At 35.5% G+C, this 17,513-nt stretch overlaps 1 protein-coding gene across 2 annotated transcripts; it reads right to left on the minus strand.

Moving 5' to 3' along the window:
- Positions 1-321: 321 nt before the first annotated feature.
- On the minus strand, positions 322-16,521 carry PAX6 (paired box 6). 2 transcript variants are annotated; one of them, XM_029582486.1, is made up of 11 exons: positions 16,469-16,521; positions 12,788-12,918; positions 12,129-12,170; positions 11,820-12,035; positions 10,260-10,425; positions 4,210-4,368; positions 3,726-3,808; positions 3,241-3,391; positions 3,015-3,130; positions 1,543-1,693; positions 322-1,016 (listed from the first exon to the last, which is right to left on the minus strand). In XM_029582486.1, exons 1-11 carry the CDS (start codon positions 16,476-16,478, stop codon positions 931-933), a joined length of 1,311 nt encoding a protein of 436 aa, XP_029438346.1. In that variant the 5' UTR covers positions 16,479-16,521; the 3' UTR covers positions 322-930. The 2 variants fall into 2 exon arrangements, with proteins under 2 accessions (XP_029438346.1, XP_029438347.1); XM_029582487.1 differs by lacking the exon at positions 12,129-12,170.
- Positions 16,522-17,513: the final 992 nt, after the last annotated feature.

Consider the following 17,513-nt stretch of genomic DNA (forward strand, 5'->3'; position numbering starts at 1 on the left):
TTGGCATGGTTTTTACAATCAATGGTTAATTTTGATATGTAGTTGTGAACAACTTCAAAACACTTACGTTTAAAACTCTTGCAAGCACTTTTAATTGATTAGGAATGAATTCTAGATGCACAAAATGACTGGACTGTGAACAGTAGTACAACTAGATCTAAGAACAAGTAACTTTTGCCGGCCAATAAAGAAAGGTATGATGTATGAAAATGTGTATAAAACATCTATAGAATATTCTTGTCAAATATAAATGAAATTAACTTTATTATAGAAATCATTCTGGGAGATTTCTAGGGAAGACAAATACTTACATTTCGACATAAAACAAATTGGATTATATCGAAGACACAATCTACAGTTTATCTACCAAACCCGGCTTCTTTCTTGAAGTGTTTACCCTTTCTTTGCAATTAAACGCCATCTGTTAACAACCTTTGGAAATACCAATTGAATTTTTCTTACATATGTTTAGACAGTGTTGTTCCCGTTTTAATTATAAACAATAAAGTGATACGGTATTTGAAAACCAGTCCATCAATGCACAGGTTGGTAGAAGTATTCGATACCTCTTGATAAAACTATCAGATTCGTGGCACAGTTTGTTGATCATGGCTTCCTTCTCTTTAAAACAACTTCACGACCAACAGAGATCAAACATCCATCCAGTCTAGGTTGTTCTTTTTTGTTATAACATACAAACGCCCATTTACAAATTATACACCAAATGAATAAAAGTTTGGATACCAAAATGAAGATTTGTTCCAACTGATATCACGCCTTCGGTGTGCAAAGGTCCATGTTAAGTCTTTTCCAAGCGTTACAGTGCAGGACTTGCTTGCAGTACTGAAGCACTTTACCAGCGATTCTTCACTTATAAAAATACTGCAGAACCTCCAATTGTTTGCCATAAAGTCGTTGGCTAAGTAAATCTTACTGTAATCGTGGCCAGTACTGAGACATGTCAGGTTCACTGCCGGGAACTTGAACTGGAACTGACACTCCAGGGGAAATGAGACCTTAAATTAAAGAAATGACGTTCAGTTTGCAAGTACATGAGAGTGTTTGTGGATCAAAGGAACAACTTGATTTAGGGGCCTGTTTTAAGTGCTGTGCTTTTGTTGAAACGGTGAACTTTAATCAGGTGACACCTCTAGCTGCTGTTTTACCAAAACACTAGAATAAATCTGATCTGAGATTTCATTTAACAGTCTGTATTTTAAGATCGTAACGTTTAATACAGCATATTCACCCTTCAAAATGGCAAATTATGACAAAAATAATGCGTTTGTGTTAAATCCTTGCCATTAGATTTTCTACAAGAACCTAAGAACTGCCATACAGGGTCAGATCAAGGACCCATCAAGCCCAGTATTTGGTTTTCAAGTGGCCAGTAGGTCACAAGAACCTGGCAGGTTACCAAATAGTATACTTTTGAGATCTTGGCAAATAAAGTGGCTATTCTCATAGCAAAGTGAATGCATTCATGTGAGAGAAATGAAACAGGTAAGGAAAGTGCTGGTGATAAGCTGGGTGGATGCCTACCTGTTGAAGTGGTGCCAGACGTGCCCATTGGCTGGCTGTTCATGTGCGTCTGCATGTGAGGAGGTGTATATGTATCATAGCTCCGCCCATTCACTGACGGACTAGTGGGCAGCATACAAGAATATGAGGCGGTCTGGCTGGGTACTGGGGGCTGTAAGAGGAAAGAAGCATAATATTACTGAGTGTATTGAACAGGCAATAAACCCTCTCCTGGAGACACACTTAAACAGTTGGGTTTTCAGGATATCCATAATGAATATTCATGAGGTAAATTTGCATGTATCAGAGACCCAGTGTATGGAAATCTCTCTCATGCATATTCATTGGGGCAATCCTGAAAACCTGACTGGATAAGTGTGGTGTATGACATATGAGTTTTGCATAAAAATAATGGCTAACTCCTCTCTTTTTCTCTTCAACAGACACACAGTCCCACCTAAAAACTGACTATCATGGCTTCTTTATTGAAAAATCAATGTATAATTCAACAAGGCTTCTAAGACATATTTACTATATTGCTATATAAGGCTAGAAAGAGAAGGGTGTGTAGTTCTGATTTTATCAGATTAAAGTCAATCCCTTTCAAAAGCATTTACTAGGACCAGATCTTTTAAGAGGAAGCACTATACCTTAAAAAAAAAAAGCTACAGAAACTACAAAGAACTGTAATCATTATTTGCACCCTATTTTTAGAAGGATTTCACATTCTGTACTTTTGAACAGTGGTTCTCAATCCACTCTTCAGGTCACACCTAGACAGTCAGGTTTTCAGGATATCCACAATGAATATGTATGAGACAGATTTAGTGTAAGCAGATCTCTCATGCATATTCATTGTGGATATCCTGAAAACCTGACTGGGTAGGTGTGCCCCAAGGATATTGTTAAGAACTTCTGCTTTTGAATAATGGAAACCCCAAATGAAAATTGTCTGTACTTACTGTTTACATATAGTTCAAAATGGAAGTTTGATGATGGTATCTTTTTAAGAAAATCAGTTTGCCAGCTCTAGTCATTGTGCAATGGGTACACCTAATGGTCAAACTCAAGGTGTACCCTCTCAGGGAGCAATAGCGTGTGGCCCCTGACTGAAGGAATGTCACAGCAATAGTTGGGTTGGAACAGAGGTGGCCAACTCCTCAAGAGCCAACAGATCTGGTTTTCAAGACATCCATATGCATGAGCTCTATCTGAAAACAATGGAGGCAGTGCATGAAAATCTCATTCATATTCATTGTGGATATCCTGAAAAACAGACCTGTTTGTGGCTCTTAGGGACCATAGTTGAGGACCTGGGCTGTACCAAGAGTTAAACTAGGGGGTGAGGGGTGAGAAGGCAGGTAGTCAGACTTGAAGGGTAGTGGCAGTGCAACCCACCTAGAGAAATTGGAGTTATCAATCTTTGATATTCCTGTTTCAGTCATTCTTCATACCTAACATCCTTGCTCTGCCATCTTATCACTATTACTTACTTGCATAGGCAAATTGTTGGCCATTGTGAAGCTAGGCATGGGAGGCAGGGCACTGTAAGTATTTGTTAGAGATGTGTCTGTTCTACCCAACATTGAGCCTGATGTGAATGATGAAACTAAAAGACAAGAGAATGATGAATAGATGAGGTTAATATAGAAAGAATGTAAGAAAATAGTTTTCATTTTATTAAAGAGTATATTTCACAGTTCTAGTCTGGAACATTACCAGGTGTAGTAGGTTGCGGGATTGGTTGATAGACACTGGTGCTGAAACTACTGCTGATGGGAATGTGACTGGGAGTGTTGCTGGCCTGTCTTCTTTGATTCCTCAATTTTTCTTCTCTTCTCCACTTTGCCCTTCTGTTAGAAAACCACACCTAAATAGAACACACACAAAAAAGATTACAGAGAATTATAAATTGGCAAGGATACACACAATTGGAATCCCCACTCCACACCCTGAAGGGGAAAAAAAAGCCAACTGCATTAAGCAGAGTATAGTAACCTTCAAGATGTAATTAGTTAAAACATTTCTTTACATGACACACTAGTTACCTATTAAAAATTACATATTTGCAATAAAAGTCTATTAAAGTGCAATGATAAAGTTTTCCATCAAATCTACTGGCAGGAGCACAGCAGTAATTAGCAACTTATTTTAAATCTAGATAAGTCAGACAAACCATTTAATTACACAATTACTTGGGGTACCTGTATTCTCGCTTCAGGTAGGTCTATTTTGGCAGCTAGTCTCTCTCTGGCAAACACATCAGGATAATGAGTTCTTTCAAACTCTGCAAGAATAAACGTTAAGATCACATTAGCTAAGAAAGGTGTTTAAATCAGGTTCTTTACAATTGTATTTTTGTAAGCTTTAAGATCATCTTCACTCAAATACCCTGGGGACATTCACACTAAGGAATATTCATTTATTTAACTAGAAATGTATTCATTTTAAAACCAGATTAAAGTCAAATATTTTCTTTAAATGAGAAACTAAAGTCCATAGACTGCAAGGGTTTCCTTCCATGATAATTCTCCAGTGCAGTAAAAAGTCTCCTAATGTGAAAGTCAAAAGGAAACAGGTATGTGTTGTTAAATAAATGCCAGATAGGACACAAAGAAATATATTTTAATGAATAATGCACTCTAAATATTTACAGGCTTTTCTGCATACTTTGAAACTTTTCATCACCTTTCTCTAGAGCCTCGATTTGCTCTTGTGTAAAGGAAGTCCTGTTTCTTTGCAGTTTTCTCTTCAGCTGAAGTCTCATTTGGGCCTCGTCTGAATCTTCTCCATTGGAGCTAATGGAGTTTGTGTTTTCACCCCCTCCTTCCTGTTGTTGGCAACCATCTGGGAGAGTAAATGCAGGAAATTAAAAGAAATACACAAAAACTAAGTGTACTAAAGGTGCCATACACATTAATAAAGAGAATAATGTTTGTAGGCAATATTCCTAAAACACTGCAGGATTAGAAGTGATGTGGGGAACAACAGAACCAGCAATGTCTTAGTAAGATCATATTTTCCTATACTAGCCACAACTTTCAAAACTTAATAGATCTTTGTTTTTTTTTCTACTGGAATAGGTTTAAGTAATGCCCTCCAAGATCCAAAATGTGTTTAAGATTTACTAAAATACCATCAACCATTCCTTCTGGAGAGACATTTTGTGCTCAATCTATTTACCTATTCCTGTTTAAAAACTAGTGATGTTCAGTAATTCAGATAATCTATAAACAGTAATTCCTATCTAATCAATTAGGTGTTGATAGGTTTGTAGAAAATGCTATTAAGAAACCAAACCAAGCTTGTAATCTTTTTTAAAAAATATTTATCTAGTTTTTATTTGAATTCTGCACAGTCAATTTCATTTTAAAGGTTGTGAATTTAGAAGTGCCTGCATTGTTCTGCAGTTTTATTCAACTATTGTATGAGTGTGGATTGCCTTGACACCTATTACTGAGCACAGCTGTAATTATATCATCACCAAGAACAGGCTATAATTGCTGAAAATGGAATTTTATATTTAGATAAAAGGACTGTCCATTCTTTGTAATGTGTTGCACCAGAGAAAAGTAAGATTTCTTTTAAAAAATTTTACCATGTAATTTTAAAAGAAATAGTAGAGAGTTCACTTATTCTGCAGCTGAACATTTGGCATATCATTTAAAGAGCACATTTTTAATTAAGGCATTTCTACCACTTTTAATGTAATTTCTATCATTAAACAAGAGAAAGTTTGTATTGTCTAACATGCTTTTGGACACAAAGATATTTCCCAGTTCATCTGCCTATCAATGCATCTATCACCTTTCAAACGCCTGTAAAATCTGAAGGGCATTGCTATCAAGGCTTGGGGAAGAGACGGTGTTACACTTCCATTCCTCCAGCTTGCTCTGATTTTTTTTTTTTTTTTTAACTTCCCTAAGTTGTGAACTTGCAGAATAGAAGGTATAACAACAGTCAGCAGCTATTTTTAAAGTTGCACTTCTTATAACTACGACTGAGCAACCTAAATTTACCTTATGTATTTAAAAAATGGTGGGAATCAACTTTGAAGTAATATATCCTTTATAATCGGTTAACAATAGCTACGGCCTTCAAAGAGTTAAGAGAATTGTGACAGAATCTGGTGGAATCTTTTCAAACACTTTGAAATGTTTTAAAACCCAAACTTTCTCCCTCATTTAAACAGTTGGATTCAACTACAGTGGTCACCATATGGGCGTTTGTAGATCTATTGAGATGACCACCAACACTTGAATAGAAAAGGACTGCTTTTCACCAGTACACAATGCCAGCAGAGTAAGGGAAAGTATTAAACTCTTGGGGCAGGAGGGTTGGCAAACTTTCGTGGGCAGAATTTTGAGGACACAAGCAGAGCAGGCAACAAAAGGATTCTCTTGAGGCGTGCAGTGGTCCACATTGTATCACAAGGATCCTAGTCAACAGACTTTTCAGTGAAGTATGTTAACCTTTATGCTCTACTATCATTAATCACTGTCCCCTAGGCTGGCTACTCAATGCTATTTAGGATTTTTGCTTTCTATAGGAGAAGCGAAAGAAAGAACACCCCTACACTGGTGAATAGGATATCTCTACACACGCAGCCTGTTTACTCAGCACCAGAAAGGGAAAAAACTACTTAGCTAAGATTAGATAAGCTTCAACTAACATATTAGAACACAAGTGTCTATTTTTATTTACTAGTGAAAGTTGCTCCTGACTTTTTAAGTGCTTTCAGGGTAAGAACTCAAGTGTGCTTAAGTGTGCGAGAGCGCCTATGTCCTGTATGTGTGTACCTACTTAAACATGTTTGAAAATATGGCAAAAAAAACAAAACAAAACCCAGTTTCCCCTCTATTAAAGAAGTAGATGTGATCAACTTTTCCTTTTCCAAACTGAGGTAACTAGTTTTCGACAACCAAAAAGTATTTTCTTCAAATTCGTAAATGGGAATATTTATTCTTAGAACTTCTTGCTCACAAAAGTTGGACCATAATAAGAACAGGTTTCTCCCAGAAAGAAAAAGATTGTAATTGTTTTGCATATTCCCTCCAAAACGATTTTCCTATACTTTGATAAAGTGCTCCTATTTTGCACACGATAGTTTACTTTCTTTTATTTAATTTCCCAAGGCAGTGGCAGACCTGACCCTAATCACACTTTGATGCTAATTAATGAGAACGGTCTGTAATTTAATTTTCCTACAAATGAGTTTGAAATCTTTTGCATTTCAGCTTCAAATGCGTTTGTTTGAAATTCAAATGAAAATCATTTTAAACGCAAAATTTAGGAAAGTTGATTTTACTCTTGATAATCTAATAAAAATATGAGCTATGTTATGTATAAACATGCATAACTCCTATAGATTCTAGTTTATGTTAGCAAGTACAAATTACCCCGACATTACTTTTAATTCAAATATTACAATGCTCATTCCTAGGGGACACCGAAAATAATTTGCCTTATAAAACTTTAGCGGCATAGTATTTTTATTTTTAATTCAATCTCCGTTTTTAAACGATAGTTTTTTTTTAATTGATTTTAAATTCTGGTATTAATATTGATAGTTGTGTCTTTTCTCTTTTGATTTTAAAGTTTTCCAGTTACTCTACCTAGTTTTTCTAAACTTTAGTTCCAAAAGACCATATTGAATTACAAATATGATAAAATAAGTGACAAACAATTAAGATATCTTCTTTAAAGGTCTTTTACAATTTCTAAAAGAAGCTTGCTCAATAGGCTGTTCCACCTACTAGACCTAATCCGTAAAAGGGAAAGCGAGTGTGTGCCCTATTATCCTATAGCCAGACCATCTGACGCTGGATATAGGATTTGTTTCCTGGAAAAAAAAAAAGACGCTGGGAAATAAAATCATTCCTTAGTTTCTTAGTGTCTTAATCAGTGAGGCGGAAAACAAGCAAAAAAAGATAGCAAACCAACAGCGGCACCTTTCAGCTGTAGAGCTTGGATCAAAACATTGTAGCATCTGTTCAAAGAAAAAGTGTCTAAATCCTATAGAAAGCTTTAGTCATACGAAAAAAAAAAAGATAAGAAAAAGTGTCTCAGTGATCCTTAAAATCATTAAATCGCTGGAGAATTTCTCCCGGATAGAGATGTCTCTTTTTGTTCTGTCAGCCCTCATGTATCCATTACTTTATTCAGTGTTCCATGGCGTTTATCAGATTGAGACCATATTTGTCCCCCTCTGAGAGCTAACCCTGCCTTATGCTTTCTGAGTAATGGACTCTTAAAATTCAGCATATATCCCTGCAAGGAAAAAAGAAATTAGAAGCTGGAATATTCCAAAGAAGATCTAGTCTAATAATTTTAATTTGATAGGATGTAAATGCAATGCTGGTCGGGTTTCCAATCATGATTCTGGATCTTCTTTTTCAAGGCAGATAATTCCACAACCACAAATGGCTACCCAAAAATTCATCCAGTACCTAATTTAAAAAAATGTGAAAACGCTTACAAGAACAACAACAACAAAAAAAAAAAAAAAACCACCCAGCAGATTATAGCATAAGCAATACTAGAAGGATTTAAGGAATAGCTCTAGTTACATAATCTTCGGATCTCTAATTCTGTGTATTATGTTACTATTACATATGTAATAGTATTCATCTAGATTCTGGTTTTGTGGATGAGTGAAGAAAGGAATCTTGAAACCGGGTTTTCCCATGGATACTAAATGGGAACAACTTTAAAAAAAAAAAAAAAAAGTTTGTGGTCCTATGTCTTTTGAATCTTTTCTAATATTAGAATTATATTATTTGAATTTTAATTCTGAGCTCAGGCTGAGCACATTTTTCTGCATATTGGTGTGCCACCATAGTACCCACACTGATCGACAGAATTTACCATGCTTTCTAAATCTGTCATGCAATATTTACAGCGTATTTTTTTTCTAGGTTGCTCAAGTGAAAACAAAATTAAATGTTAAACCGTTAACTCTATAGATTTGCCATATAGTTACCATATTGCCCCACTTCAGATCACCAAATCACTAGAACGCTAACTGAATTCCAAAATCATTTTTTTCATATCTGTATAAATGAAATGGGGTGGCGTCAACTATTTAGGACCAGTTGCGTGATGGAGACAATTAATGGGTGGTAGACCCATTAACAGCAGGTGTTTCTGTAGGGACACATTTAACTTTAAGTGATTAAATAACTATCAGTTGGTGCCATGGCACTTCTAATCTACTCCTAATTACTCAATATCCATAGACGCTGTAAAATAATTAAAATCTGATTATTTCAAATATTAATATAAGGTGATGCTAAAAAATTGTTGGTCCTAGTCTCTGCACATGATGGATGTGTTTGACGATATGAATTTAACTTAGGTAGATGATATATTTTAGGAAGTTATGACAGATTATTTTTTCTGGGTTATATCTCCGAGCCAACCAATAACAAAAAGAATTATTATACAATAAGAAAATGCTTTGCGAGTTATTTTAATGTTCCTCCTATATTGTTTCCTTCTATTAAAAACTGACATGTCTAATTGGCAAGCGGTGCCATATAGTGTCCAGAGGTCTCCTGTGGAACATTTCTACAGCTGTCTCCTTCAACTAGAAGCTTATTCATGTCGTCTTAATGAGAAACAAAGCGTTCTCTAATGAGCAATTACATAGCGACAGAATTGTTCCCATAACAAATTCTTGCGTGTGACAGAAACATCCTTTGTACCAGATATTCAGCACACTGTTACTGATTATTTTTTTTCTTGCGGGGAAGCAAAAAGCAGGTTGTTGGATAGACACCTTCTTCACAAGACTGACCACAACTACGTCTGTGTCTAAACAGAGAAGCAAGAGAAGAGAGTAACAACCATCTGAACTATGTAGCCTAATATCACATTATCCTTCATATTATCTCCTTGTCATTTGCACAGCAAATATTTATTAATTATTAGGATAAAGAGTGTCCTATATTTACAAAGTTAATTTCAATCGCCGCGGAATTGTACCATCCCCACAAGCATCTACTGGTATAAAATGTTCTTATTTGTAAGCTTCAACAATCCTGCTTTTCTAAAATAGCTTAATTAATAAGATAACTTAGAAACTACACTCAAAGAAACATATTCTATCTAAATGAGTATCTTTCCTGCTTTCTTAATGTATTTAAAATTATCAAATGTCGCTAAAATGAAATAAAAAAAATGACACTTCCTATGTCTAGAAGCGCTAAAGAGATGATAAATAGTAGGAAACAAAGCATCCCTCTGCAAAATTCCTCTGTATCTTTCTCGTCATTATTCTATATGTTTTCTACTCATATGCACATAATTTGTCAATTACAGGAAAGGCAATATGATACAATTATGTTTCTCTCACAATCTGTCAGTGTATTTGCTTGTCATACTCCTACAGAAAGGTGGTTCTCTCTGCATTTTAATGGGAAGTTTAGCAGTTCCAGCACACTGCTTTATTTAAAAATACTACAATCATTAATTTAAAGGTTCCAACTCTGAACGATGCATCCCTTATAATTCTCTTTAAGAAAAATCTCCACTGAAGAAAAAACAAAAAGTAGAGCTCAAATCTGGTTAGCTGCACACAGAGATGTCTCACTGCCACGTTTCGTATTTCTATTTGTGCTAGCCTTAACTTGAATGGTACATTCAAATCTGAACTGGAAAATCTTTGCAAACTGGAAAGGCTTTTTTCTTTTTTTTTTTCTTTTAAATAATTGCCAAGAGTTGCCCTCTTCCCTTACCTTGTGTGGGTTGCCCTGGTACTGACGTACCAGGGTACCAGCCAGGTCGGCTCCCCCAAGTTCCTGTCTGCCCGTTCAACATTCGTAGCTTATCGTACATGCCGTCTGCGCCCATCTGTTGCTTTTCGCTAGCCAGGTTGCGTAAGACTCTGTTTATTGATGATACCTAAAAGGCAATCCAAATTAGAAAAAATAATAATGTCGATGCTAAAGCAAAGTCAATATCAATTTATAGCAAAAATAAAAGTACCAAAAATCATACAAAGAGATATACTGCTAGAATAATAAATGTTTCAAACAGAATCAGACCTACCTGAACAACAAAATAACAATTTTTAAGGTTCACATTTATATATGCCTCCTATTCAAGCATTTAAAACAGGCTTAACCAATTCTGATAAATGCCCCAAATGTTTAAAAAAAAAAAAAAAGGATACCTATATCTATTGTATTTAGATGTGCACTAAGATAGAGGAGTTTTAGGACCACATTTATACCTGAGTTAAGTACCATGGTTAAGTTTACACTCATTAAATCATTACAGCTCTGTATATTGGGAATACCAGATAAACATTTTGGTAAGGAAAAATATGTTAACCTTTTCCTTCAGAAATGTCTTCTAATAGCTAGATAATGCATATTGTGCAAATGACTAGATGATACAGCACCTAATGGAATAATATGGAAAATACAATTCCATCAGATGATGGTAATGGAACGTTTGTCTGGACAAGATGGCAAACCACAGAGTTAGGAGAAATTTCTGCACATATGGCAATCCAGTATTAATATTTTGCCAAATAAACTGCAATATCATTTTTAATACTTATCCAATGACAAATAAAATGAGCTAAATTTTTGGATTTAATGTATTAATAGTGATAGTGTATATTTAATTAGAGTGTAAGTTCTAAGTGGTAATAATAATTAGTATTTAGTTATTAAGAATTGACAATTTTTTTTTAAATATGTGGGGGGTGGAAGACGGGAGGGGAAGGGAAAGGAAGGGAAGGGAATTCATTAGTTTTTATAGTTCTTATATAAAATAGTTTTACTTTTTTAAATAGAACTTAAAAAAGAAGGGAGGGCATATTTTATAGTTAGGATTAATTGTAGAACTGTTGTTTTTTCTAATTGTTATTGGAGCAAATATTGATACAGTATGTTATATTTATCACCTGCTCATTGCAATTTGTAACAGTTGATTTTATATTTAAATACTAATAAAAATTATTAAACATAAGATTCAAATAGTTAGCCATTCCTCATATTATTATTTACCAAAATCTATTCACAACCATTAAATACTTTTTAATTATTATTTTTATATATAGAAAATAGACTTCATTATGATTTAGACATTATTCATGATTAGCATTCTACATATCCCAATTTTTTTCTCTGTATTTCGTCTCACTTTATAATTTTTGTGTGACCTTCGGGTTCTAAGCACTGCTGTTATCCTTTAAGCAAATAATAATAATAATAAAAAAAAGAGCCCCTACAGGTCCCCAGTATCTTCTAAAAGTATCAGCAAAAGTGTTTCCAGTTAACACTTACACTGGGTATGTTATCGTTGGTACAAATCCCCTCTGATAGTAATCTGTCCCGAATTTCCCAGGCAAAGATGGAAGGGCACTCTCGCTTATACTGTGCTATTTTGCTTACAACTTCAGGAGTCGCTACTCTGGGTTTGCTACCTCCGATTGCTCTGGGTCTGATGGAACCAGTTTCGTAATACCTGCCCAAAATTTTACTCACACATCCATTGGAAACCTGGATAGAGAAATGGACAGAAAATCACATTATTAATAATTTCAAGGCACAAATAAAATTGTTTAAGTATGCATTAAACAATGACAAGCTTACGTTTTGATTGTCCAGCACTTGGACTTTTGCATCTGCATGGGTCTATAACACAAAAATATACCTTAAATGGTATGAGAACTTATAAGTTTTTCTTAAAATTACATTTGTGGCCCTACAAATTATAAATGTTAAACAATTTGAGAAAAGTAGTCTGATTAAAAAGTTATTTTAGTACTAAGGTTAAGATATGCCTGCAGCTGTACAAAGACCATGATAAAGTAAGTTTTATATGTATTTCCTAATGTTATTAATCCCTTTGTAAGGGATAAATATTGTTTTCAACTTTCCAGGTACGAGTTTCCTATTGTGTGCCAAATTATGTTAATGTACATTTCTTGCTAAATAGCTTAATGAAGCAAAATAACATTAAATGCATAAAAGTAATATTGAAATCATAAGCAAGAATGATCAAAACCGAGATTCGTAGACTCCGTTTGTTATAAAACAAAACTGACTGTAACAAGAACGAACTAAACCACTAGATGAAACAAAAGAATATTTTATTAGGTAAACATGCAAGACTCTGTAAGCAAACGAACTATATTTTAATGAGCGGGAATAAGAGGCTATTTGTCAGTAATTAAATTTGATTAGCACGAGAATAACACGATTCCAACCAAAGCAATTGGAAGCAGTTGGGAGGCGAGCTGTCGGTTCACCTGCAGGATTCTGGAGATATCGCACGGTCGAGCCCCGCTATGAGCCAGTTCCACTATTTTCTGTCTGGTTGAGTCTGGTAATGGTCTACCGTTGACAAACACACCACCGAGCTGATTCACTCCGCTATGACCTATGGATACCCCCCCCAGAAAAAAAAAAAAAGCATCACCATCAGCCAGCTGCAGATATGTAACACCCACAACCGTCAAATTGTTACAGCTCAAAAATAACCAAAATCTCACTCAGTCGAAATTAAAAGAAACATTCCACCACATGCAGTCATCAGTTGCTTTAAGCATTACATGATAATGTACTATCTAAACTGATCTATCTCTTCCATGCCATATGTCTATTTATCTAGCCACCTAGATAGATAGATAGATAGATAGATGTTTTGACAAGATCTGTCAAAGTATTATGTTATAGAAATACATAATATTAATAGATGCCCCTGCATACACCAAGAGGTCTACGCAGCTTTCTTCTTAATGATTCATACTAAACTGAGACATAAAAGATCGATTAACATTCCATTTTAAACAATGAGAAATATTTTATGCACACTTCGCTGAAAGATATCCTTTCAAACAACAAACATCCAATTACACCACTCAAGAAATAGCAGCCCTGAACTTCTAGTGCCGATTCAGACCGCAGTTAGCAGCTGCACACAGCTGGCATGGAAGGAAGGAGGCTGCAGTCTCTGCATTTATTAGAATGGAAGATGGTTTGCTTCCCCGTTTTTAGACCTTGTGAGGCCCCATTCAACAGCATATGTCTTTGCCTGTCCAGTTTTGACCTACTATTGATCCAAAACAGCCTCTAAGTCATCTCCTAAAGAGGTAAACCCATCCTGCTCTTAAACATTTGCTTTAGAGAGAATTTGCATCCTTTTAAATACAATATAAGACTTTATAACCTTTACAATAGGTTTCTCAAAAGCAGTTGAAGACATTGGTAGTTACGTCATTAAAATTTCCAACCTGAAGCTCAAGCTTCCAGAAGCCTCCCTGGAGAAAGGTCTGTGCTCTAGTTTTCTGTTCTCCTCTCCTTGGAGCCTCCTGATAAATTGACTCCAAAAGCCAGGCTTCTTAGCAATAAATAAGCTCCAAATATAGAAGAGGGGGAAAATATGATGAGCTTCTTTGACATTTGTCTTTAAAATAAAACTAGCTGCACGTCAAGTTTGAGCCTAATTTCTGGAAATAGGCGGAAGTCGCCCTGGATCATGCATGGGAGGCTAATTGGAGAGATGAGTTGGAGCACGTGTGGCAGGCATGTCACTGTATCACAGTGCTCTGCGTCTGAAAATTGCATCGTCAGGACAAAACGACCCTTTCTGTCTGGATCTCGATGTCAGTCAGACTAGATTGAACTCTCATTTTTTTTTCCTTCAAGGAAAGCTGCAGTTTAAGGCAGCCACAGGGTCTGCATGGACACAACCCAAGGAGTGCACTGTACTGAGAGTGGCATTCACTATATGAAATCGAATATTAAGCCACGCAATATTAAAACCATGCATTATTTTGACATACGTTTTCTATTCTGCAGGTTTTGGTCTTTCAAATGAAAAATAATTTCAATCTTGGCAAAACTGAAAAAAAAAAAAAAGCTTCAAGTATGTTTTGGCCATGACTATTCCAAAACGAGCTGCTACGATTAGCAGATATTGTTTTCATGTTTGCTTTTTTTCAGTTTCCATGTTTGATAAATTAATGGTCCAAAACATATTGCAGTATCAAATTCCCGTCTGTCGCAACAACACCTACTATTTCTCTTACAAAGGGTAGCAAAGACTTCTCTAAAGCAAGAAGCATATTTCTCAACATGGAAAATGATAGTGAAGAAAGCAAAATCAAAGTTTCACTTAAAAGGTTAAGCCTTAATCATTCTGTAATTTCCCTGGAGAATGGTGTAGACCTCGCCCAGTGGCAATGATTATGCGCCTTGTATTCTATCGCTAGTCATCTAATAAGAAAACATATGGTGTCAATTTGGACGCCCTGCACCATATACACCCAGGAGTTATTAACACAAAGCCTGAAGAGTCTGCCACGACCTTTAAACAAACTAAAGGTTTCACCCGAATGATATCTTTTTCTATGTTTTGCGGGAGAGATCACAAACCACCATGTAAAGGCATTCACACTAAGATAAACCCTGAGTACATCAAGGCCAAAGGCGCTATCAACGATATTTTTATTAACCCTACTCCCTACTTTGTTCATGGGAGCATTCAAATAATTGAAAAATATTATATAGTATTTAACTCATGTTATTGGTGATATATTTTATAATTGTACAAATAGTAACGTTGGCAGTAGAAAAATGTATATTATATTAGTATAATATAATGGAATTAATACCCTTATTTGTAATTTAACATTGGGTTATATCATTTCAAAATCACTCCCAACGGTAGAATAATAATCATTTACATTAACCAGAAAACACCTATACCATCACAACATTTTAAACAAGCATAACAAATGTCCTTATCTAACATAACAAGATATGTCATCTAATGTATATATTATATATGATATAAATGTTCAGAAACTGCCACTGGCAGCTATTTTTCTCATTTTTTAAAAATTACTTTAAAACTATCTCCTTTGCAGCATTACTAATGTATGTGTGTTTATATATATGTGTGTGTGTGTGTGTGTGTGCACGCTCACACACATTATATTTAAATATATAACATATAATTTGAATATATATATATATAACTATAAATAATATAATTTGAATTATAGTAGAAGTTCTATATTGCATCAACACATTGTCACTTCGGCAACGTTAATGAATTACTCACCATACAATTTAATGTGACTTTGATCATACGTTTGTGCCCCTGACTAAATAGGATGTATTTTAATTTTATCCATACCTTTCATGCCTACACGACTTGAAAGGATTGAAAGCTACCTGCCTTCTCCTATAGTACTCTACAGTATAATCATCTGCTCACTGAGACTCAGAGTCTGAGACTCTGCACTTTAGTATTCTTGCCTTCATGGCTTTAAAGTTTTCGGTGGAACGTTAGGAGTTTCGTTTACCATAACACAATCTGGAAGAAATACAATAGATCACTGCTCTCCTTGCTAACCCTTTTCGCTTCCGAAAAGCGGAACCTGAGTAGTTTCCGGGTAGGCAGCGCGCAAGCATTTTACAGAAATATGTTCCGCCTTCCATGCACAACTCAGTGTCTGAAAACACTGCGTGAGGAGAAGAATCACATTAATATTAGGTAACAAATAAGTACACTTGGATCACGCTCCAATGTCGTAAAGGGAAACGAGTATTTACCACAACCATAGAAACATTAAGATGAAAACAGGCAACGGTCGAGTCGCTGTTCTTACGGCTGCACCGTCAAAGTATCAGCAGAGTGACTGTGTTTATAGCAAAACAAATCAGGAACAGGAAGAAGTTTTCACTTCAGTCAAACGTTGGGAAAACGGATGAAAACCCTATGCAGATTACCCTATGCGGGGCGCAGAACCCCCTCCCAAAAAAAAAAAATCTCCTCCCTTCCTTACATCTCATCCAGGGTAAGAGTCCTGCTCAACCTTTCCTGAACCAAGCAACATTCCAGTTTTATTTCATCACGTAAAATCTCGTAGAGATCTCCTACTATTTTCCTGAAGGCATAAGTAGTAACAAAAATCACTTACTGTTCTGCATGTTGAACTGAGACAGCAGAATTTCACGTGGCTCGTTTACTGTATTCTGTTAGTAAAAAAAAAAAAAACAACCCAGACAAATCAGAGGCAATGTATAGCACACAAGATGGCATTATATTAAAATATTTCAAATGCAGATGTTTTCTTAGGGTTGGGCGCAACTCTTACTACTTAAACTTCATACCTGTATTTTGGTAGGAAAAATGCATGCAGTGCATATTTGGCCTCTCTTCTGTTTTTGCTAGTTTAACTTTTTCCTTACAAAATTACTTTAAATGCATATATCTGAAGTAATAATTTTCAAAACTTGCCTGAGTTTTGTGTTGGCAGTTCACGCACACAATCTATAGACTCACACATCTGCTTGTCTCTAGTTAAAATCTTCCCTCTATGATAAAGCACAAACGTCTATGAAAAATGTGTGCTACATCTCTTGTGATACAGCCAGTATGGGCAAGCACAAAAATCCAAGTTAAACTTGCAAAAGAACCAGGCTATAGGGACGGAGGAACTCTATAGTTCTTTACATTTGAAAGTGTATTTTATTTATTTATTTCCTCCTCTCCTTTCAATCAGCAAAACTTTTTTTTTTTTTGGGCGTTAGTGAAATAACTGCAGTTCTATGCAACTTTAGTAATAAGTTCACTTTATACCATTTTTCAGCCTGAATATTTTGGTTCTTTCAGTGAGAAAAGAGATGCATAATGTGTTACCTTACTTTTTTTTCCCCGCTTAATCACTGGCACCTTAATATTTCAAATGGGTAGCCACAGAATCTAAAAAAATTCGGGCGCTTGAGGTTCTTGGAGTTATGTTATTTTTTTTAAGCCGCATTGAAAACTTTTTTTTTTCTCCCCACCTCAAACTCATTACTTCACTTATTGTGATTAACTTCTTTTTTGGTCTTTAGATCTCCCCCTTTTTCTCTGTACTGTGACACACGCTGTCTACCTCGCCTCAGTGCTTTAAAAAGTTAGAACAGGAGGGGGTGAGAACTGGTCAACAAAGCCTACAGAATATGAACAATGACTTCCTT

Source organism: Rhinatrema bivittatum, chromosome 17 (assembly GCF_901001135.1).
Source record: "Rhinatrema bivittatum chromosome 17, aRhiBiv1.1, whole genome shotgun sequence".
Taxonomy (NCBI): domain Eukaryota; kingdom Metazoa; phylum Chordata; class Amphibia; order Gymnophiona; family Rhinatrematidae; genus Rhinatrema; species Rhinatrema bivittatum.

What these genes read in the sequence shown, in the direction of transcription:
- PAX6 (XM_029582486.1), bottom strand. An exon ending in TACCTGAAGCGAGAATACAG is followed by an intron (nt 3,392 to 3,725) that starts GTACCCCAAGTA and finishes TGTTCTATTTAG; the next exon opens with GTGTGGTTTTCTAACAGAAG. An exon ending in GTCTGGCACCACTTCAACAG is followed by an intron (nt 1,017 to 1,542) that starts GTAGGCATCCAC and finishes CTTTAATTTAAG; the next exon opens with GTCTCATTTCCCCTGGAGTG.